The sequence below is a fragment of the Hyla sarda genome, chromosome 10, assembly GCF_029499605.1.
Source record: "Hyla sarda isolate aHylSar1 chromosome 10, aHylSar1.hap1, whole genome shotgun sequence".
Classification (NCBI taxonomy): Eukaryota; Metazoa; Chordata; class Amphibia; order Anura; family Hylidae; genus Hyla; species Hyla sarda.
In genome coordinates, this window is record NC_079198.1 from 19,809,715 (window position 1) to 19,832,597 (window position 22,883).

General features: G+C 42.4%; 1 protein-coding gene across 2 annotated transcripts; it reads left to right on the forward strand.

The window, feature by feature from the left end:
- The first annotated feature begins 423 nt into the window (after window positions 1-423).
- On the forward strand, window positions 424-18,366 carry LOC130293373 (apolipoprotein C-I-like). 2 transcript variants are annotated; one of them, XM_056541979.1, is made up of 4 exons: window positions 424-429; window positions 14,729-14,806; window positions 17,083-17,233; window positions 18,175-18,366. In XM_056541979.1, the coding sequence occupies exons 2-4, from the start codon at window positions 14,752-14,754 to the stop codon at window positions 18,224-18,226; spliced, it is 258 nt and encodes an 85-aa protein (XP_056397954.1). In that variant the 5' UTR covers window positions 424-429; window positions 14,729-14,751; the 3' UTR covers window positions 18,227-18,366. The 2 variants fall into 2 exon arrangements, with proteins under 2 accessions (XP_056397954.1, XP_056397953.1); XM_056541978.1 differs by lacking the exon at window positions 424-429 and adding an exon at window positions 5,209-5,249.
- The last annotated feature ends 4,517 nt before the right edge of the window (window positions 18,367-22,883 follow it).

Sequence of the window (22,883 nt, forward strand, 5' to 3'; positions counted from 1 at the left end):
TCGCGAATTTCGCGAATATAGCGCTATATATTCGTAATTACGAATATTCGTTTTTTTTTTTTTTTTTTCTTCTTCACAGTACACATCACAGTGATCACCCCTCTCTGCTTCCAGCTTGTGTGGTGTAAAGAAGGCTGTAATATTACTGTGTGAGACTGTCGCGAGAAAATGCGCATATGCGAAAATTAGCATATGCTAAATTTCGCATATGTGAATTTTCGTTTATGCGAATTTTTGCGGGTGCTACTTTTTTAATATGCTGATATTCACATATGATAAGTTTCGCATACGCGAATATTAGCATATGCGAAAATGAAATGAGAATATAACGAATATTCGCGAATATATGACGAATATTCGCCCATATATTCGCGAATATTCGCGAATTCGAATATGGCCTATGCCGCTCAACACTACTTAGCACACAAGGTACGGTACAAGGTACAGTACCGGGACACCACACTCTGTTTTGTTTTTGTTTTCCCCTGATTTACTAATCTGTCGCCCCTGTCTCTGTTTTTTGTTTTTTTTGTGTCGCACGGGTTTAAGTCTGTCGCACAAAATGTATTCTGCCCTGACAGGCAGTATTGCCAAGATGATTACAAAAACATCCAATTAAAGATAGGAAAGTGAGAAGCGAACATACAGAACAGATATATGGGTCAAAAAGAATTGAAATAAGTTGTACAATGTAACATGTTGAAAGGCTGCAGACTGCCCAGAACATTGAATGACCATAAATTATACACCTATACCTACCCCCCCCCCCCCCCCCCTTGCCGTCCCATGCATACAAATAACAAAAGACGTTAATTAGCTCTTATATGGCTGGACCGGGTGGTCGTCCACAGCTATTTATTTATTCTTAAATCAGTTTAACAAAACTAAAGGGTAACAGGGGTAACAAAAGCAGAGTGCTCCAACAAAAGGCAACCCTGCTACAGAACAAAAGTACAACAAATAGGGAGGGCGGGACAAAGTTTCTCTCACATTGGTAAGCCGGAAAAAAGGAATGAGGAGGGGGGAGTAGAGGCTAATATACCAGGGGGCGTACCTTGAACTTCCCACTCAGGATATGACTGTTAACCCCCTGGTGGTCCGGCTGCTCTCCCTTCTACTGCATTAACCCCCCAATGTCTGGTCAGTCAGAGTCACCTTAACCTTAAGCGGGCCGGTGACAACATTCACACAGCCGTCTGTCTCTGTAAATTCAGACTTCATTAGTGCTTGTAGTACTACCCCCATCATGGAACAGGGTCTGTTCCATGTTTCGGGGAGTAGTATAGGGGCTGAGGGATTGATCGCACCGGGTCTCACTTCTGAGACCCGATCCGAAGTTATTAAGCAGGGGAGCGCTCCTCCCCACCGATGTACAGTGTGCTTTTCCTTTCATTTTTAAATTCCCCGCTGGGAGCCCTGAATGGCCGGTACTGAGGAGCCATTCAGGGCTCCCGGCGGGGTTTTCAAATAGAAGCGCTGTGGTGGGTAAAGATATATAGAATCATAGAATCGCGGTGGGGGGATGTGGTATATGTCTGGCCCCCTGCAGCGCTTATATATATCTTGCCCCTGCCGCGCTATACAAGTCTTGCCCACCCGCAGTGCATTTATATAGGTATTGTCCCCCGCAGCGCAATCATATGCCCCCCGCAGCGCATTTATATAGGTATTGTCCCCCGCAGCGCCTGTGTATATATATTTTCCCCCTGCAGCGCTATCATAAGCCCCCGGCAGCACTATGAATGAAAAGTATTCTAACAGCAGCACATCTGGCCGGGAAGCCGTCCAGCTCGATGCGCTGCTGATAGAATACTTTTCATTAATAGTGCTGCGGAGGCATATGATTACGCTCCCCTGCTTAATATCTTCTGATCTGATCGGGTCTCAGAAGTGAAACCCGGTGCGATCAATCCCTCAGCCCCTGTGCTACTGCCCCAACATAGTACAGACCCTGTTCCATGATGGGGGTAAGATTCACTCGGTTTTGAGTAATTTGCCAACAGCTCAGAGCTGTCAGGTTTTGGTGAAACAAAATTCACACATTTTCCTGTGATTTTTTCATCATACCCGGAGTGTTTTTTCTTTTTTGTCGGGAACACACCCCTTTTTCGGCTAACCACACCCATTTTGACGGGTGATGGTATTTTGTGTCGGGAAATTGTGTCGCATAAAGTGTCGCATGGGCTATGCGACACAAATTTGGTCGCACAATCTGAGAAAAAGGGTTGACATTAGTAAATCATGGCCATTGTGTCACTGGGATGAAGATCAGATCGGACCCCTGACAGATGTGGCTCCTGTCAGTTCACTCTCTACATGTTACCATCACTATTGATGGCACCATATTAAAGATTAAAGGGGTAAATAAATTGGTGCCAGAAAGTTAAAGGAAATCTGTCATCAGAATTACCCGCACTAAACGTGTTACACAGGCTTGTAGTGCGGGTGATCCTGATTAAAACGCTCCATACCTGGTTAAAAATGGTTGAGCGCTTCTTCAGATATCTATATTTTTAGTTTTCTGTTATTCCCTGGCTTGGGACTCAGTGGGAGGTGTTATCATCTGGGACTCGGCCACACGTCATTCTAGCTGGGCGGAGCTGCCGCCCGGCTCATGAATATTCATGAACTTATCCTCCTGGTCTAATTCTTCTTTCTCGGTCTAAGTTCATGAATATTCATGAGCCGGGCGGCAGCTCCGCCCAGCTAGAATGACGTGTGGCCGAGTCCCAGATGATAACACCTCCCACTGAGTCCCAAGCCAGGGAATAACAGAAAACTAAAAATATAGATATCTGAAGAAGCGCTGAACCATTTTTAACCAGGTATGGAGCGTTTTAATCAGGATCACCCGCACTACAAGCCTGTGTAACAGGTTTAGTGCGGGTGATTCTGATGACAGATTTCCTTTAAGCAGATTTGTAAATTTCTTCTATTTAAAAATCGTAATCCTTCCAGTACTTATCAGCTGCTGTATGCTCCAGAAGAAGTTGTGTAGTCTTTCCAGTCTGACCACACTGCTCTCGGGTGACACCTTGTCAGGAACTGTCTAGAGTAGGAGCAAATCCCCATAGAAAACCTCTCCTGCTCTGGACAGTTTCTCACATGGACAGAGGTGTCAGCAGAGAGCACTTTAGTCAGACTGGAAATAATACAAAACTTCCTGTGGAGCATACAGCAGCTGATAAGTGCTTACATTTTTAATTAGAAGTAGTTGAAACTTGTTGGACTCTTAGGGTGCTTTCACACTACAGTTGCTGGATCCGGTTGGGAGGGGCGAAAACCAGCCGCTCCCGTATCCCAGCCGGATCCAGCCTGAACCCCATTCATTTCAATGAGCCGACCAGAGTCAAACGCTGACTCCGGTTGTCTCATTTTTCCCCGAATACGGTTTTCTTACCGTACCTAGCAACCGTACACTACAATCGTAGTGTGAAAGCACCCTTAGAAATAGTTGAACTTGATGGACTCTGGTCTTTTTTCAACCGTATGAACTATGTTACTAATCTGTTAAACTTTATGGCACCAGTTGATTTAAAAGAATTTGTTTTCCACCGGAGTATTCCTTTGAGTCAAATCCCTGTAGTTGCAGGTAGGTGTCGGCTTTAAAGGGGTACTCCACTGGGCTGCGTTCGTAACATTTAGTTCCGCGCGCTGCGGTGGTGGCCATCACACCCCTTCCATACAATTGCCGCTATCTCAAGTGCCCACAAGGTGTCCCCTTTATGTGCAGTACCCAGAGTTCACCGCCAGTGGCGCACATAGAAAACAAATGGGGCACATAGCAAATATAAAGGGTCTTCCATTATGGCATCTGATTTTGCCCCCCAGGACTTTCCCCTTTCCTTCCATGACCCATTAGTCCTCTCCATTAATTTGCTGACAATGCATTTCCTTGGAGAAAGTTTTGCGCAGTATTAACCAATGGTGTTGAGCATGAATATTCGTAATGCAAATTTTCATCGCGAATATCGCCACTTCGCGATTTCGAGAATATTTAGAATATATATATATATATATATATATATTTTTTTTTTTTGTGTGTGTTTTCTCTCACTTGCAATTTATTTATGCGAATTTTCCATGCGAATTTTCACATGGAAAAAAAAAAAGTGAAAAAGTGAACGAACATAGCAAATATGCAAATTTTGCGAACATAGGAGGAATATTCCTCAATATATTCGCGAAATATAGCAAATTCGAATATGGTTCCTGCCGCTCATCACTATTAGAGGAGATATCCAGTGATGAAAAACGTATCCCCTATCCTAAGGATAGTGGATAAGTTTCAGATCGCGGGGGGTCCGACCGCTGGGGGCCCCCCCCGCAATCTCCTGTATGGGACCACGGCAGCCTGCGGGAAGGGGGCCTGTTGACCTCCGCACAAAGCGGCGGCTGACACGCCCCCTCAATTCAACTCTATGGCAGAGCCGAAGCGCTGCCTTCGGCAATCTCCGGCTCTGCCATAGCGCTGTATTGAGGGGGCGTGTCAGCCGCCGCTTTGTGCGGTAGTCGACACCCGCTATCTGGCCAGTGAGCCAGGGCCCCGTACAGGAGATCGCGGGGGGGGGGGGGGCAGCGGTCGGACCCCCTGCGATCTGAAACTTATCCCCTATCCATAGGATAGGGGATAAGTTTTTCAGCACTGGACTACCCCTTTAACCAATAGAAAAATGCATGGAATCAACCAGGACGGGCCCCCCTCTATCCAAGGACCCCTTAGCAGCCATATTGGATTCCTGCTCTCCGCACTGAATGGTTCTCAGACTTTTCCTCTCCGCTCTGGCAACCTCGAGAGCCATCGGTGCGCAGGAATTACAGAATCATTAAGGTATCGTACTGAAACGTTTATCAGAAGAAGAAAGAAAAAGGTTTTAAATATACCGGTATATATATTTTTTTCATATTTCTCTGAATTTCTATGTGAGACTTTATGTTACTTTTAGGCTGTTTCTTGGTTAGGAAACAAATTGCTCACCTCACCCCTCCGTGTTAATAAGGCAGTGTTTCCCAACCAGGGTGCCTCCAGCTGTTGCAAAACTACAACTCCCAGCATGCCCGGACAGCCAACGGCTGTCCGGGCATGCTGGGAGTTGTAGTTTTGCAACAGCTGGAGGCCCACTGGTTGGAAAACACTGTAATAAGGGGGTGGGAGTTGTTGTGCGCAGGGCAGGCGGAGGAGGGGACTGGGTACATAAGAGGATGTCTGCCTATAATCACAGGATCAGAAGCTTTTTGTCTGTATCCAGGTAAGTGTGCCTCCAGCTCTGTACTTGTATCTGTATATTAAGGGATAAGGTCACATGTTTGGGTGGTGTTATGTAGCCACTGATCATTAACAAGCATTAATAATAATATTTATTCCGTCTATCTGTCCTGATTTATTAGATATATCACTTGTTTATTCTCTTGTTTAGTCCAGTTGTTTCAGTGAGAGTCAATGGGGGGAGATTTATCAAAACGCGTTCAGAGGAAAAGTTGCTGAGTTGCCCATAGCAACCAATCAGATCGCTTCTTTCATTTTCCAGGGACCTTGTTAAAAGTGAAAGCAGCGAGCTGATTGGTTGCTATGGGCAACTCAGCAACTTTTCCTCTGGACACGTTTTGATAAATCTCCCCCTATATAATGCACTTTTATTTGTGAATTTTCAAATTTTTGTTGTCATAAAGAGACAATACTTTAATACTTATACAGACTTCCCAAAACACGTTACATAGTAATAGTAACTTATAGTTCATAAGGTTGAAAAAAGACCCGAGTCCATCAAGTTCAACCTATAACCCTAATGAGTCCCTACTGAGTTGATCCAGAGGAAGACAAAAAAAAAACCCTCATACTAGAGGTAAAAACTCCTTCCCGACTCCAAATATGGCATCAGAATAAATCCCTGGTTCAACGTTCTGTCCCTATAAATCTAGAATCCATAACCTGTAATGTTATTATTCTCCAAAAATGCATCCAGACCCCTTTTGAATTCTTTTACTGAGTTCCCCATGACGACCTCCTCCGGGAGAGAATTCCACAGTCTCCCTGCTCTAACAGTAAAGAACCCCTGTCTGTGCTGGTGTAGAAACCTTCTTTCCTCTAGACGTAGAGGATGCCCCCTTGTTATAGATACAGTCCTGGGTATAAATAGATCATGGGAGAGATCTCTGTACTGTCCCCTGATATATTTATACATAGTTATTAGGTCTCCCCTAAGCCTTCTTTTCTCTAAACTAAATAACCCTAATTCTGATAATCTTTCTGGGTACTGTAGTCCTCCCATTCCCCATATTACTCTGGTTGCCCGTCTTTGAACCCTCTCCAGCTCCACTATGTCTTTCTTGTACACTGGTGCCCAGTACTGTACACAGTATTCTATGTGTGGTCTGACCAGTACTGTACACAGTATTCTATGTGTGGTCTGACCAGTACTGTACACAGTATTCTATATGTGCGGTCTGCCCAGTACTGTACACAGTATTCTATGTGTGGTCTGACCAGTACTGTACACAGTATTCCATGTGTGGTCTGACCAGTACTGTACACAGTATTCTATGTGTGGTCTGCCCAGTACTGTACACAGTATTCTATGTGTGGTCTGCCCAGTACTGTACACAGTATTCCATGTGTGGTCTGCCCAGTACTGTACACAGTATTCCATGTGTGGTCTGACCAGTACTGTACACAGTATTCTTTGTGTGGTCTGACCAGTACTGTACACAGTATTCTATGTGTGGTCTGACCAGTACTGTACACAGTATTCTATGTGTGGTCTGACCAGTACTGTACACAGTATTCCATGTGTGGTCTGACCAGTACTGTACACAGTATTCTATGTGTGGTCTGACCAGTACTGTACACAGAATTCTATGTGTGGTCTGACCAGTATTATACACAGTATTCTATGTGTGGTCTGACCAGTACTGTACACAGTATTCTATGTGTGGTCTGACCAGTACTGTACACAGTATTCTATGTGTGGTCTGACCAGTATTATACACAGTATTCTATGTGTGGTCTGACCAGTACTGTACACAGTATTCTATGTGTGGTCTGACCAGTACTGTACACAATATTCTATGTGTGGTCTGACCAGTACTGTACACAGTATTCTATGTGCGGTCTGACCAGTACTGTACACAGTATTCTATGTGCGGTCTGACCAGTACTGTACACAGTATTCTATGTGTGGTCTGACCAGTACTGTACACAGTATTCTATGTGTGGTCTGACTAGTGATTTGTACAGCGGTAGAATTATTTCCTTGTCGTGGGCATCTATGCCCCTATGGATGCACCCAATGATTTTATTTGCCTTGGCAGCAGCTGCCAGACACTGGTCACTACAGCTACGTTTACTATTAACATGAATGGTCGATCCAGCTTCATGTTGTTTCAATTAGGAGAAGGGGGTGGGGGTTGAGCCACTGGCAAACTCTGCAGCGACAAAGGACTGAGCCTATTGAGATGCAACGCATCCAAATCTTCTGACTCCAAGCATTAGGAGAAAAAAGCATGGCTGACCCTACAACGCTCCCGAATCCATTTAGGAAAACTGATTATCTCCCAATGCATCTCACTAGCTCGGAATAGCGAGCGACCCGATTGGCTCATCAATAGTGTTGAGCGGCATAGGCCATATTCGAATTCGCGAATATTCGCGAATATATGGACGAATATTCGTCATATATTCGCAATTATTCGCATATTCGTTATATTCTCGTTTTATTTTCGCATATGCGAAAATACGCGTATGCGAAAATTAACATATGTGAAAATTAGCATATACAAAATTAGTATATGCGAAAATTAGCATATGCGAAAATTAGCATATGCGGATTTTCGCATATGCGAATTTTCGCACGTCAGTCTCACACAGTAGTATTAGAGCCTTCTTTACACCACACAAGCTGGAAGCAGAGAGGGGTGATCACTGTGATGTGTACTGTGAAGAAAAAAAACAAAAAAAAAAAAAAAAAATATTCGTAATTACGAATATATAGCGCTATATTCGCGAAATTCGCGAATTCGCGAATATGCGATATTCGCGAATAATATTCGAATTGCAAATATTCGCGAGCAACACTACTCATCAAGTGTTTGAAGAACTAATAGATATCTATGATTCCTAAAAAATCTCTGCATAATGCAATGTGTGCAGGGAAACATAATAAATTATGTATAGATAACAGTGTAAACTTGGGCATTAAAGGGGTATTCCAGCTTTTAACACTCATAATGTATCCAGGTGGGGGATGGGAGATGGTCTGACCTTTGGGTCCAAGTCTCCCATCAGTCGTCCCATTCTAGCTATGGCAGCTTGCATAGACAATGAATGGAGTAGCAATATGTGTGCATGACCCACCACTCCATTCCAATGGGAGACTCAGATCCCTTGAGATCATGGGGACTCAGCGATTGGACTACCCGTGATCACTTATGCTCTATCTAAGATCATAATTTAGAAAAGCCTTTGGGACCCGGTAAATTAGTCACTCGGGGGGCCTTCCCCACAGCTACTTTTCTCGCCACCAGCCCTGAGTGCTGCATCTTTCCCTATCTGTGTATAGAAGGAGATGCATCAATGGCGCCACCAGGATTTGCCTAAATGAATAGTAGCCCAGGCCCCGGCGCCTTTTTTCAAACTGAGATTCCTCCGAAACACCGGAGCCTCATAATGTTTAGGTTTTCATCAATAGAAGGAGAATGAAAGCCGGCCCCTCGCCATCTTAGGTCTTCAATTCTTCTTTATTCGTTATACTCCCAATACAAGCTCCGTTTCGCACTGTCTAGTGCTTCATCCGGCCATATGGCCGGATGAAGCACTAGACAGTGCGAAACGGAGCTTGTCGCCTATCTGTATCCACCCCCCCCCCCCCCCCCCCCCGGTGTCTTGTCCCTCTCCCAAACATGTATTGTGAGTATAACGAATAAAGAAGTATTGAAGACATAAAATGCTGAGTCAAAAATAAAAGGAAGAGCGCTCCATAGCGTAAAACCACTTTCGGGCAAGCCAGGAAGATAACTAGAGACTCTTACCCACGGTGGTTGTGCGGCCTCACACACAACAATGGTAAGCGTGGAGGGGTAGTTGAAGGGGTACTACCGTGGAAAACTTTTTTTTTTAAATCAACTGGTGCCGGAAAGGTAAACAGATTTGTAAATCACTTCGCTTACAAAATCTTAATCCTTCCCGTACTTTTTAGGGGCTGTATACTAAAGAGAAATCCAAAAAAGAAATGCATTTCCTGTGAGGTCCTGACCACAGTGCTCTCTGCGGACCTCTGCTGTCCATTTTAGGAACTGTCCAGAGAAGCATATGTTTGCTATGGGGATTTTCTCCAGTTCCTTAAATGGACAGCAGAGGTCAGCAGAGAGCACCGTGGTCAGGACATCACAGGAAATTCATTTCTTTTTTTGGATTTCTCTTTAGTATAAAGCCCCTAAAAACTACTGGAAGGATTAAGATTTTTTAATAGAAGGGATTTACAAATCTGTTTAACTTTCTGGCATCAGTTGATTTAAAAAAAAAAAAAAAAAAAAAGTTTTCCACGGTAGTACCCCTTTAAGCCCAGTCTGCAGCCTTCCCAATCATAAGGAATATAATAGAATGTGGACTTCAGAACAGCAAATGGTTAGAAACGGCGCTGACCAGGATCAGAAGCATATGGTAAAAAGCAGTCAGTTTATTCGGATTTCCAATAATGCAACGCGTTTCACCGCTGACGCGGCTTCATCAGGCATGCCCGATGAAGCCGCGTCAGCGGTGAAACGCGTTGCATTATTGGAAATCCGAATAAACTGACTGCTTTTTACCATGTGCTTCTGATCCTGGTCAGCGCCGTTTTTAACCATTCGCTGTTCTGAAGTCCACATTCTATAATAAGATGGTGAGTGGTCGGCTTTCAGTCCCCTTCTGTTGATGAATATCTACATGCTACATACAGCCGGAGCACCGCCATACGTTGATACTGCAGTAGGAGCGTAGTTTCCACATTACCGTCCCCGTAAACCACAGTTGCCAAATATATCTTCATAACTGATCATAATGTTTAGGACTCTGCTCCCTGAACTTATTTCATGCTGCCTGTGGTAGCACAAGGCTCGGGCTACACATTAACTTGTGATACAGGAGTCGTAGTTCAGGAGACTGTACGGATGAATGAAAACCTTCTTAGACTTTGACCACAATATCCCCTTCTATTACATATGATTCTGGTTTGGCTTCATCACAGGACTAACTCAAGAGTCCTTCTCAAATGTGTCCGTATCATTCAAAAATGGAGTTACCCAACGTTTTTATTCGCTGCTAAAGGAAGCGAATGGCCAATCAACTTATATATATGCGATTGGCACTTGTAATTGGCAATTATCAGCTGGTGTAAAAGTACCCTTACTCCCCTCTCCCCATTTAAAGGGGTACTCCGATGGAAAACTTTTTTTTTTAATCAACTGGTGCCACAAAGTTTAACAGATTTGTAAATTACTTCTATTAAAAAATCTTAATCCTTCCAGTACTTATTATCTGCTGAATACTACAGAGGAAATTCTTTTCTTTTTGGAACACAGAGCTCTCTGCTGACATCACGAGCACAGTGCTCTCTGCTGACATCATGAACAGCGTTCTCTCTGCTGACATCTCTGTCCATTTTAGGAACTGTCCAGAGCAGAATAGGTTTGCTATGGGGATTTTCTCCTACTCTGGACAGTTCCTAAAATGGACAGAGATGTCAGCAAAGAGCTCTGTGTTCCAAAAAAAAAAAAGTTTTCCACTGGAGTACCCCTTTAAAGCACACGCCAACTGTTGCGCTGGAGGAGGGGGGGGGATGTGTATAGGGAAATTAGGAGAGATAGCTAGTAGCTGCTGATTGTTCTAATAAATATCGCCAGCTTTACCCGCAAAGTGATCATGGTATGGCATGGCCCCAACAAGACTATTTTGTGTCTTCCCATCAATTTAACAACATCTTAATGGAGATATTTCCATGTCGATATAATAAGCCCCCATAGTTTTAGGTCACCCCATCTGATATCATAAAGTCGCTCATGAAAATGTTAGCAATACTTGTGAGCTTCAAAATACTTAAAAGATCCTGTTTAACAGCTAATTTGGCCAAACCCATTAGGTAACAGTGGCCCAAAACACTCCGGTGAGATTGAACCATAATCTCATGAGTATGAGGGTCCAAAATGGTCCTTGATGACAGATGAAGGGAAAAAACATTTGGGCATGTCAGAGTTCTTCCAGCTGACATTGATATAGTGTGTATGGCTAGCTTTCATGGTATATGGTGTTTGTTTGATTTGCTTGTCTACATTAAAAAAAAGGGGCTCATCAAAGTGTTTTATGGTCCATTTGTTGTACAAGTGCAAGTAAAATGTAGGTTCATGATAGTTGAAACTTTAAAAAAAATAAAATAAAATTGGGACTGTCTAAAGAATGGTAACTTAGGGTATAGCTAAAAGGGGGACTCTGGTGGAAAACTGTTTTTATTTTATTTTATTTTATATATTTTTTTTAATCTCCTGGTGCCAGAAAGTTAAACAGATATGTAAATTACTTCTATATAAAAATCTTAATCCTCCCAGTACTTATCAGCTGCTGTATGCAGAGAGCACTGTGGTCAGACAGAAAGGAAATTCAAAAAGAGAATATCCAGTGGAGCATACAGCAGCTGATAAGTACTGGGAGGATTAAGAATTTTTATATAGAAGTAATTTACAAATCTGTTTAACTTTCTGGCACCAGGAGACTTAAAAATGGTTTCCCACCGGAGTACCCTTTTAACCAGGAGCATTTGGTTGTAATTTTCTGTAATCTTTTAAGGTTGACTATGAGGTCCTCAGAAGGTTCTCTACCCCCACATCCACCCACATCCACGTCCCTCAGATCCTATCACATGCTATGTTTACAAGTTGGGTAATCGAATACCATAGGTCACTCTTTGTAGTTGGGTTGATCGATAAGATCATGATAATCCATGAAAACAAACTCCACATTGAAAAATAGTTTGTAATAATATGGTTAATATACATGTCACAACTTCTCCAGAATACACAAACAAGACCTGGAATTTCTCATTTTCAAATACCAGACGGGATAATCCAACATGCAGCGGCTTAGGAAACATTAAAGACGAGGGGGGGGGGGGGGGGGGTTGGGGGTTGACCTCTTTTAACCTCCTAAAGTTTTCCAGGTGTTGTCAAACTGTGAACAGCTGGTAGTAAGTGTTGGTTGTGTGTTTGTTACATCCACGAAACTGATGGTTGATGCCTTTACCAAAGTGTTCATGATATGGGATCCACTTTATGAGACAACATATTTAAAGGGGTACTCCGGTGGAAAACTTTTATTTATTTATTTATTTATTTATTTTAAATCAACTGGTGCCAGAAAGTTAAGCAGATTTGTAAATTACTTCTATCAAAAAATCTTAATCCTTCCAGTACTTATTAGCTGCTGAATACTACAGAGGAAAGTCTTTTCTTTTTGGAACACAGTGCTCTCTGCGGACATCACGAGCGCAGTGCTCTCTGCTGACATCTCTGTCCATTTTAGTAACTGTCCAGAGCAGCATATGTTTGCTATGGGGATTTTCTCCTACTTTGGACAGTTCTTAAAATGGACAGAGATGTCAGCAGAGAGCACTGTGCTCGTGATGTCAGCAGAGAGCACTGTGTTCCAAAAAGAAAACAATTTCCTCTCTAGTATTCAGCAGCTAAGTACTGAAAGGGTTAATATTTTTTAATAGAAGTAATTTCCAAATCTGTTTAACTTTCTGGCACCAGTTGATTTAAAAAAAAAAAAAGTTTTCCACTGGAGTACCCCTTTAAGGGGGTTTGATGGAAAATAAACCTTATGTTGTTTCAATTGCTGGTCATGAACCTCTACATATCACCTTACTTGGGCATAAAAGACGGACATAGATTGAGGAACAACTGGACAACCAATCCATGACAAATGTATGCAATAAATGCACTAAAATAAAATTAATGTTGTAGGATTCATCTGATTGCTTTTATAACTACAGTCATCATATGATAATCCTGGGATTTATTAATTAGATATATATGAATTTTTTGTATGACTGAAAGAAGAACTCATCTCTCCAATAGGTCCAATAGGTTTAGGGTTGGGGATTGGAGCTCTTTGGGTTTCATTGCTGACTGTTCCTCTACTCATGCATACAGTGACATAGACCAATAATATCTTCCAGGGATTATGCCTCAATCAACAGTATTGATCCATTTGAGAACAAACTGTTCCGAACGCTGGAGACGGCGTTGGCAGCTTGTGACATCCTAGCCACGCCCCCTCTTGACGTCACCCCCCCCCCCCTCAATGCAAGTTTATGGGAGGGGGCGTAACGGCTGTCATGTCCCCTCCCATAGACTTGCATTGAGGGGGTGGGGCGTCATGAAGGGGCGGGGCTATGGTGTCACAAGCTCCCGGGGTCGGCTCCAGCTTTCTGAACAGTTTGTTCCAAACGCTGAGCAGCGGAGTACCCCTTTAAGGTTTCAGCCTAGTCAGCTTTTTGAATAATAAAGCCCTGGGACCACGAGGCCTAGTAGTGGATCACTAGATATAAAGTCCTGTCAAAAGGTTATCTACCGTTCTCAGCCTATGAGTAGTGTTGTTGATGGACATATTAGTCAGGACAGTGGCTTCCATGCATGAAATTATGAATGATATTTCCTTAAAGGGGTTATCCAGGCAAAACCTTTTTTTATATATATCAACTGGCTCCGGAAAGTTAAACAAATTTGTAAATTACTTCTATTAAAAAATCTTAATCCTTCCAATAGTTATTAGCTTCTGAAGTTTTCTGTCTAACTGCTCAATGATGATGTCACGTCCCGGGAGCTGTGCATGATGGGTGAATATCTCCATAGGAACTGCACAGCTCCCGGGACGTGATTCATCAGAGAGCAGTTAGACAGAAAACAACAACAACTCAACTTCAGAAGCTAATAACTATTGGAAGGATTAAGATTTTTTAATTGAAGTAATTTACAAATCTGTTTAACTTTCCGGAGCCAGTTGATATATAAAAAACAGTTTAGGCCTGGAATACCCCTTTAAAGGTCATTATTTGCTGTATAAGGATGGGATATGAGCATAGTGCATGTAAAAATTACTCAGATATGTATTTTATGTATTTTATGCTTTTTATGATAGATTCATTCATTCATTCACTATTTGTACTTAAAGGGGTACTCTGATGGAAAACATTTTTTTTTTCAAATCAACTGGTGCCAGAAACATAAACAGATTTGTAAATGACTTCTATTTCAAAAATCTTAGTTTTTCCAGTACTTATCTGCTGCTGTATGCTCCAGAGAAAGTTGTGTAGTTCTTTCCAGTCTGACCACAGTGCTCTCTGCTGACACCTCAGTTAATGACAGGAACTGTCCAGAGCAGAATAGGTTTGCTATGGGGATTTGCTTCTACTCTGGACAGTTCCTGACACGGACAGAGGTGTCAGCAGAGAGCACTGTGGTCAGACTGGAAAGGACTACACAACTTCCTCTGTTGTATACAGCAGCCGATAAGTACTGGAAGGATTAAGATTTTTAATAGAAGTAATTTACAGATCTGTATGACTTTCTGGAGCCACTTGATATGATTCCCCCCCCCCCCCCACCGGAGTACCGCTTTCAAGAAAAAGTTCTGCCATCCCCAGTAATACACTCTGAATCTATTTAACCACATAAACCCTGTAACTTCCTATTTCCTTATCAGGTGTTTTCTCAATCTGCGTTGAGATGAAGCTGCTACTCGCCCTGTCTGTTGTCCTTATCACTCTGTCTGTGTTGGCAGGTAGGCTTCAAGCATTTCTTGTGGTGCAATATGCACTATTTAATTTGTGTGTATTATTTACAAAAAAAATGTGTTCAAGAATAATTTTAACTAAGTGTATGTGGGCAGACATGGTTGTTCTTTTCTAGTGTAGACATTTTATGTTACCTTACCCTGAGAGTTATGGAAACAGAGTAGCTGCTGGGGCTATGCTGTTTCCATACGTCCCATTCACTGCCATGGACAGCCTTCAGACGTGCTTCCCTAAGTCCAATATTAAAGGGGTGCTCCGGTGGAAAACTTTTTATTTTTATTTAAATCCACTGGAGCCAGAAAGTTAAACAGATTTGTAAATGACTTCTATTAAAAAAATCTTAATCCTTCCAGTACTTATTAGCTGCTGAATACTACAGAGGAAATTCTTTTCTTTTTGGAACACAGAGCTCTCTGCTGACATCACAAGCACAGTGCTCTCTGCTGACACAGTGCTCTCTGTCCATTTTAAGAACTGTCCAGAGTAGGAGAAAATCCCCATAGCAAACATATGCTGATCTGGACAGTATCCTAAAATGGACAGAGATGTCAGCAAAGAGCTCTGTGTTCCAAAAAAAAAAAAAAGAATTTCCTCTGTAGTATTCACCAGTTAATAAGTACTGGAAGGATTAAGATTTTTTAATAGAAGTAATTTACAAATCTGTTTAACTTTCTGGCACCAGTTGATTTAAAAAAAAGTTTTCCACCGGAGTACCCCTTTAAGTCAAGTATTTAGATAGTATCCCCGTTAAGTAGAAGTCCCAATACATAGTTAAATAGTCTATAAGGTTGAAAAAAAAAAAGCAAGAGTCCATCAAGTTCAACTTAAACTCTACCGTGTTGATCCAGAGGAAGGCAAAACCGCCCCATGAGGCTGATGCCAATTGCACCATGACAGCAGAAAAATTCCTTCCCGACTTCAATATGGCATCAGAATAATCCCTGCATCAACGTTCTATCCACATACATCTAGTCTCCATAGCTTGTAATAATCCCACCATTAGGTAATCTCACCATTACATAGAAGTACCCATAGGTAGGTAAGTATTCCCTCCCCATTAGGTAGATGTCCCCAGTAGGTAGGTAATCTCACTATTACATAGAAGCACCCATAGGTAGGTAAGTATTCCCTCCCCATTAGGTAGATGTCCCCAGTAGGTAGGTAATCTCACTATTACATAGAAGCACCCATAGGTAGGTAAGTATTCCCTCCCCATTAGGTAGATGTCACCAGTAGGTAGGTAATCTCCATCATCAAATAGATGTTCCCATTAGATATAGGTACATAGTTTCTGCCCCCTAGGTTACCCCTAATAGGAAGGTAATTTCCCTAAAAGGTCAGCACCAAAACAATAAATAATAAAAATCCCACTCATCTTCTCTTCCCTAACTAGATGTTTCCAGTAGGTTGGTGATCCCGCCCACAATAAGTAGATTTCCCCAGTAAATATAGGTAGGTAGTTTCTCCCCCACCATGATGCCACTAGTAAGAAAGTAAGTTCCCTCAATAGGTCCGCACCAAAATAAATAATAATTTCATCACTGAGTCAACAGCAGAAGCCCTGAAACTCTGTACTGCACAGGACCAGGGAGTCCGAATAGGACAGGAGTCCTTGCTCCTGTATGTATATTCCTTAGTGTGTTAAGCTATTGGTATACCGCACCACAGAATGTACATACATGAGCAGGGACTCCTGTTTATTACCAGACTCCCTGCTCCTGTACAATATGGAGCAGTGATGCATACATTGATATGTATCCCACTCACTTAACATTCTTAAGGGCACAAAATTTTGAGCCCCTAAGATTTTTTGTTCCCAGGGCAAATAGTGTTCTTCAATGTGTGAAGCTCCAGCTGTGGGAAAACTACAACCCCCAGGCTATCAAATCATGCTGGAAGCTGTCGTTTTGTAACACTTAGTAGGAAACCACTGAAATAGAAACATTTACATATTTTTATAGCTACCGTAAATACCCATGGATAGATGTGCCACTCGTTTAGGAATTTAATTTAATGTTTTTAATTTAAGGGTGACAGTGACAGGAGACAATTTTTCCCTTTTTTTGATTTCTGCAGTTTTAGGTTTAACTGATTTTTATTGGTTTTTGAGCAAATTTGTAGAACAAGAAATGTTGGCCAAAGAAAACAAAGCACGACGAAAAGAACATTACAAAACAATGGATCATATTCGTATAGAATTTGAATCGAACAAACACTCAGTAGCAGTTTCAAACCAATTTATTGTCTTTTTCCCACATTACAGAACCCAGCTCAGCAGATTCCCAGGAGCCCTCCGTCAAGGACCGGTTTAGGAATATTGGAGAAAGCATAAAAGATGCCTTTACCAAAGCAGGAGAAAAGACTAAGAGCGCATTTGAAGAGCTGCATAAGAGCGACGTTGTTAAACAGACCTCGTAAGTACATGACGTCACTGGACCACAACCGGGGTCATGTCTTTGAAATTATTTAGGGTAGACCTGATATGTAGCACTATAAACAGGGGTATCTAGAAGACTCCAATAACATTTTAAAGGGGTACTCCGGTGGTCAGCGTTTGGAACAAACTGTTCTGAAAGCTGGAGCTGGCACCGGGAGCTCATGATGTCATAGCCACGCCCCTCATGAAGTCATGCCCCCTCAATGCAAGTCTATGGGAGGGGTGATACAGCCGTCACGCCCCCTCCCGTAGACTTGCATTGAGGGGGTGGGGCGTGACCTTATGAGAGGGCGGGGCTATGACATCACAAGCTCCCATTGCCGGCTCCACCATTCGGAACAGTTTGTTCCAAATGCTGAGCAGCGGAGTACCCCTTTAACTAAGAGCACCAACTATACAACCCAGTTGGGAGCATTGGTAATGCTGTTTAGAAGCTACCAATTGGGAGTCATGGCTGAGATAGTGGCCCCCTAGCTGTCCAATCCACTGGATATAGTGTCTAACTTCTGTTCTCATAGCCATTGCCCCAGTGTTTGGAACATTTAGTTCCGAATGCTGGGTGCCGGCTGCCGGGGTAGTGACATCACAGCCATGCCCTTCATGACGTCACACCGCTCCCCCTCAATACAAGTCTATGGGAGGGGGCGTGACTGTGAACAGACCTGACGAAGGGGGAAGGAATCTCCAGAAACACGTTGTCTAAATAAAATAAATATTGTGTTGTTTTTTTTAATTTAAATTTATTGTCCGTGATTTAAACTTCAACGAAAACACCAGGGAGCATATATAGAGAGAACTACCCCTTTTTCCCACTCCTGCAAGAGTGTTAGAAGCCCAGCTAGCATAGAGGTGCACTCACACTAATATGAAGTACCACATCGGTGGAATTTAATCAATATTTCTTTTCTTTCTCAATAGGAACTTTTTCAAAGATACTTTTCAGAAGATAAAAGACAAGTTTACTAAATGATTTCAGAAGATTAATTTAGAAGAATCTACGGAATGAAAACCCCTCACCCTGCTATTTGTTAGCCCAAAGAATATTGTAGACGTTCCTTTTTTGAGTTTACAGATCACATAGATGTAATAAACATCGGTACTTTCCAGTCATGGTTTTCTTGTTTCTTATTGCATAGACTAAGGCATATGTTCTTAAAATACAATAAAAATGCTCTCATTCACAATTCTAGTTTTTCAAAAAATTATCAAAAAATTTTCAGATTACACAATGCCAAATGATCACCCTGATGAGTGTCGTGGAGGTACCAGGGCATTAACCCCTTTTGACCTCATTATAATTTAGCCACACTGGCCATCTAGCAGTTCTGGCAAATTCGAGATGTATATGTATACCTCACTATCTTTTTTGGTGGTATAGACAATTCGTTTTTTCATCCGTTTTTGATCTTGGGGGCCAGACGACATTTGACTTTCTTGTCTTTTTCTCCTCTGTGCCACAACTTTCTTTTAGGGTACTCTCTTTGACAAAATTTCTACATCAAAGTCCACCTGGCTTCATGTATTGTGGCAGCCATGACGAGTTGGACAGACTGTGGTATGGTACGTAACTCGGGGTGGTTGGATGTATCACTTCGTGATGCCAGGGCACCGTTAACATACACGGTCAGAGGATAGGACAGCTTATCCTGGGCCAGGCGTGGGATAAGAACTACACCAATGCCAGGTTACAGATGACTGTCTATAATGAGGCAGGAGTAGATGTTACAAACCTCACAGCACAGATTAGAATAGAGGAGATGCAGCGTAACCCTTGGGAGCTCTGTAGACTTGCTGTGACTTGTAGTATTGTGCCTGTATAACAGTGTTTAATGTTGTGTCCCCTCAAAATAACTCAACACACAGCCATTAAAGGGGTACTCCTCTGGAAAACATTATTGTTTTTAATTCAACTGGTGCCAGAAACTTAAACAGATTTGTCAATTGCTTCTATTTAAAAATCTTAATCCTTCCAGTAGTTTTCAGCTGCTATATGTTGCACAGGAAGTTCTTTCCTTTTTGAATTTCCTTTCTGTCTGACCACAGTGCTCTCTGCTGACACCTCTGTCCATTTTAGGAACTGTCCAGAGCAGGATAGGTTTGCTATGGGGATTTGCTCCTACTCTGGACAGTTCCTAAAATAGACAGAGGTGTCAGCAGAGAGCACTGTGGCCAGGGAAAAAGGAAATTCAAAATAAAAGAACTTCCTTTGCAACATACAACAGCTGATAAGTACTGGAAGGATTACGATTTTTAAATAGAAGTATTTTACAAATCTGTTTAACTTTCTGGCACCAATTGATTTAAAAATATATATATTTTCCAGAGGAGTACCCCTTTAATGTTTAAACCTTGGCCATAAAAGTGAGTGCACTACTAAGTGGAAATGTTGATATTGGGCCGACCTAGGCACTTTCCCTCCCAGGTATCATGAAATTGAGCTGCGTGCTGGTGGACAAGACCATACAGTGGTTTCACAGGACAGGTTCCACTCAGAACAGGCCTCACCATGGTCGACCAAAGAAGATGAGTGCGCATGTTCAGCGCCATATCCAGAGGTTTTCTTTGGGAAAAAGATGCTGCCAGTGCTGCCAGTATTGCTGCAGAGGTTGAAGGAATGGGGGGTATGCCTGTCAGTTCTCAGACCATACGCTGTGCATTGCATCAAATTGGTCATCCCAGAAGAAAGCCTCTTCTAAAGAGGAAGCTCAAGAAAGCCTGCAAACAGTTTGCTGAAGACAAGCAGACAAAGGACATGGATTTGGTTCAGATGGTGTCAAGCGTGTGTGGCAGCAACCAGGTGAAGAGTGCAAAGACAAGCATGTCGTGACTACAGTCAAGCATGGGGGTGGAGTGTCATGGTCTGGGGCTGTATGATGGCTGCTGGCACTGGGAACTACAATTCATTGAGGGAACCATAAATGCCAACATGTACTGTGACATACTGAAGAAGAGCATGATCCCCTCTCTTCAGAGACTGGGTCGTATTATATATAATTATATTATGAGCAGTATTATAACATGATAACTACCCTTAACACATCTCTAAGTTGACCACTGCCTTGCTAGAGAAGCTGAGGGTAAAGGTAATGGATTGACCAAGCATGTCTCCAGACCTAAACCCTATTGACCACCTGTAGGGGTATTCTACACGGAGGGTGCGGGGAGCGCAAGGTCTCTAATATCCACCAGCTCTGTGATGTCATGATGGAGGAGTAGAAGAGGATTCCAGTTGCAACCTGTGAAGCTGTGGTGAGCTCCATGCCCAAGAGGCTTAAAGGGGTACTCCGTTGCTAGACATGTTATACCCTATCCAAAGGATAAGGGATTAAGATGTCTGATCACTGGGGTCCGGCAGCTGAGGACCCACGCGATCTCTGCAGCGGCACCCCAGTCATCCGATGCACAGAGCAAACTCCGCTCTGTGCTGGATGCCTGGCAAACACAGCTGCCACGCTCTCTCTATTCATGTCTATGGGAGGAGGCATGACGACTGTGTACTAACCGTCATGTACCCTCACATAGACATGAATGGTGGGTTCATGGCATGACATCAAGATCACGGAAGCCCCAGGCCGGAGCCCCCACGATCGGACATGTTATCCCCTATCCTTTGGATAGGGAATAACATGTATAGGGGCGGAGTACCCCTTTAAGGCAGTGCTGGCCTCATATAATGGTGCCACACAAAATATTATCACATTGGGCCAAATTTGGACATTTTCCAATGTACTCACTATTGTTGCCAAGGTTTAGACATTAACGGCTGTATGTTGGGTTATTTTGAGAGGAAACAACATTAAACACTGTTATACAGGCTGCGCACTCACTACTATACATTGAAGTCGAGGGTCATTTCTTCAGCGAGGTCACATGAGAAGATATAATAAAATATTTACAAATATGTGAGGGGTGGAGTCACTTATGGGAGATACTGTATATAATGTGAGGGGTGGACTCACTTATGGGATATACTGTATATATAATGTGAGGGGTGGAGTCACTTATGGGAGATACTGTATATAATGTGAGGGGTGGACTCACTTATGGGATATACTGTATATATAATGTGAGGGGTGGACTCACTTATGGGATATACTGTATATAATGTGAGGGGTGGAGTCACTTATGGGAGATACTGTATATAATGTGAGGGGTGGAGTCACTTATGGGATATACTGTATATATAATGTGAGGGGTGGAGTCACTTATGGGAGATACTGTATATATAATGTGAGGGGTGGAATCACTTATGGGATATACTGTATATATAATGTGAGGGGTGGACTCACTTATGGGATATACTGTATATATAATGTGAGGGGTGGACTCACTTATGGGATATACTGTATATAATGTGAGGGGTGGAGTCACTTATGGGAGATACTGTATATAATGTGAGGGGTGGACTCACTTATGGGATATACTGTATATATAATGTGAGGGGTGGAATCACTTATGGGATATACTGTATATAATGTGAGGGGTGGACTCACTTATGGGATATACTGTATATATAATGTGAGGGGTGGACTCGCTTATGGGAGATACTGTATATAATGTGAGGGGTGGAGTCACTTATGGGATATACTGTATATATAATGTGAGGGGTGGAGTCACTTATGGGATATACTGTATATATAATGTGAGGGGTGGACTCACTTATGGGATATACTGTATATAATGTGAGGGGTGGACTCACTTATGGGATATACTGTATATATAATGTGAGGGGTGGAGTCACTTATGTGAGATACTGTATATATAATGTGAGGGGTGGAGTCACTTATGGGATATACTGTATATAATGTGAGGGGTGGACTCACTTATGGGATATACTGTATATATAATGTGAGGGGTGTAGTCACTTATGGGAGATACTGTATATAATGTGAGGGGTGGACTCACTTATGGGAGATACTGTATATATAATGTGAGGGGTGGACTCACTTATGGTATATACTGTATATATAATGTGAGGGGTGGAGTCACTTATGTGAGATACTGTATATATAATGTGAGGGGTGGACTCACTTATGGGAGATACTGTATATAATGTGAGGGATGGAATCACTTATGGGAGATACTGTATATATAATGTGAGGGGTGGACTCTCTTATGGGATATACTGTATATATAATGTGAGGGGTGGAGTCACTTATGTGAGATACTGTATATATAATGTGAGGGGTGGAGTCACTTATGGGATATACTGTATATAATGTGAGGGGTGGACTCACTTATGGGATATACTGTATATATAATGTGAGGGGTGGAGTCACTTATGGGAGATACTGTATATATAATGTGAGGGGTGGAGTCACTTATGGGAGATACTATATATATAATGTGAGGGGTGGAGTCACTTATGGGATATACTGTATATATAATGTGAGGGGTGGACTCACTTATGAGATATACTGTATATATAATGTGAGGGGTGGACTCACTTATGGGAGATACTGTATATATAATGTGAGGGGTGGAGTCACTTATGGGATATACTGTATATAATGTGAGGGGTGGAGTCACTTATGGGAGATACTGTATATATAATGTGAGGTGTGGAGTCACTTATGGGATATACTGTATATATAATGTGAGGGGTGGAGTCACTTATGGGATATACT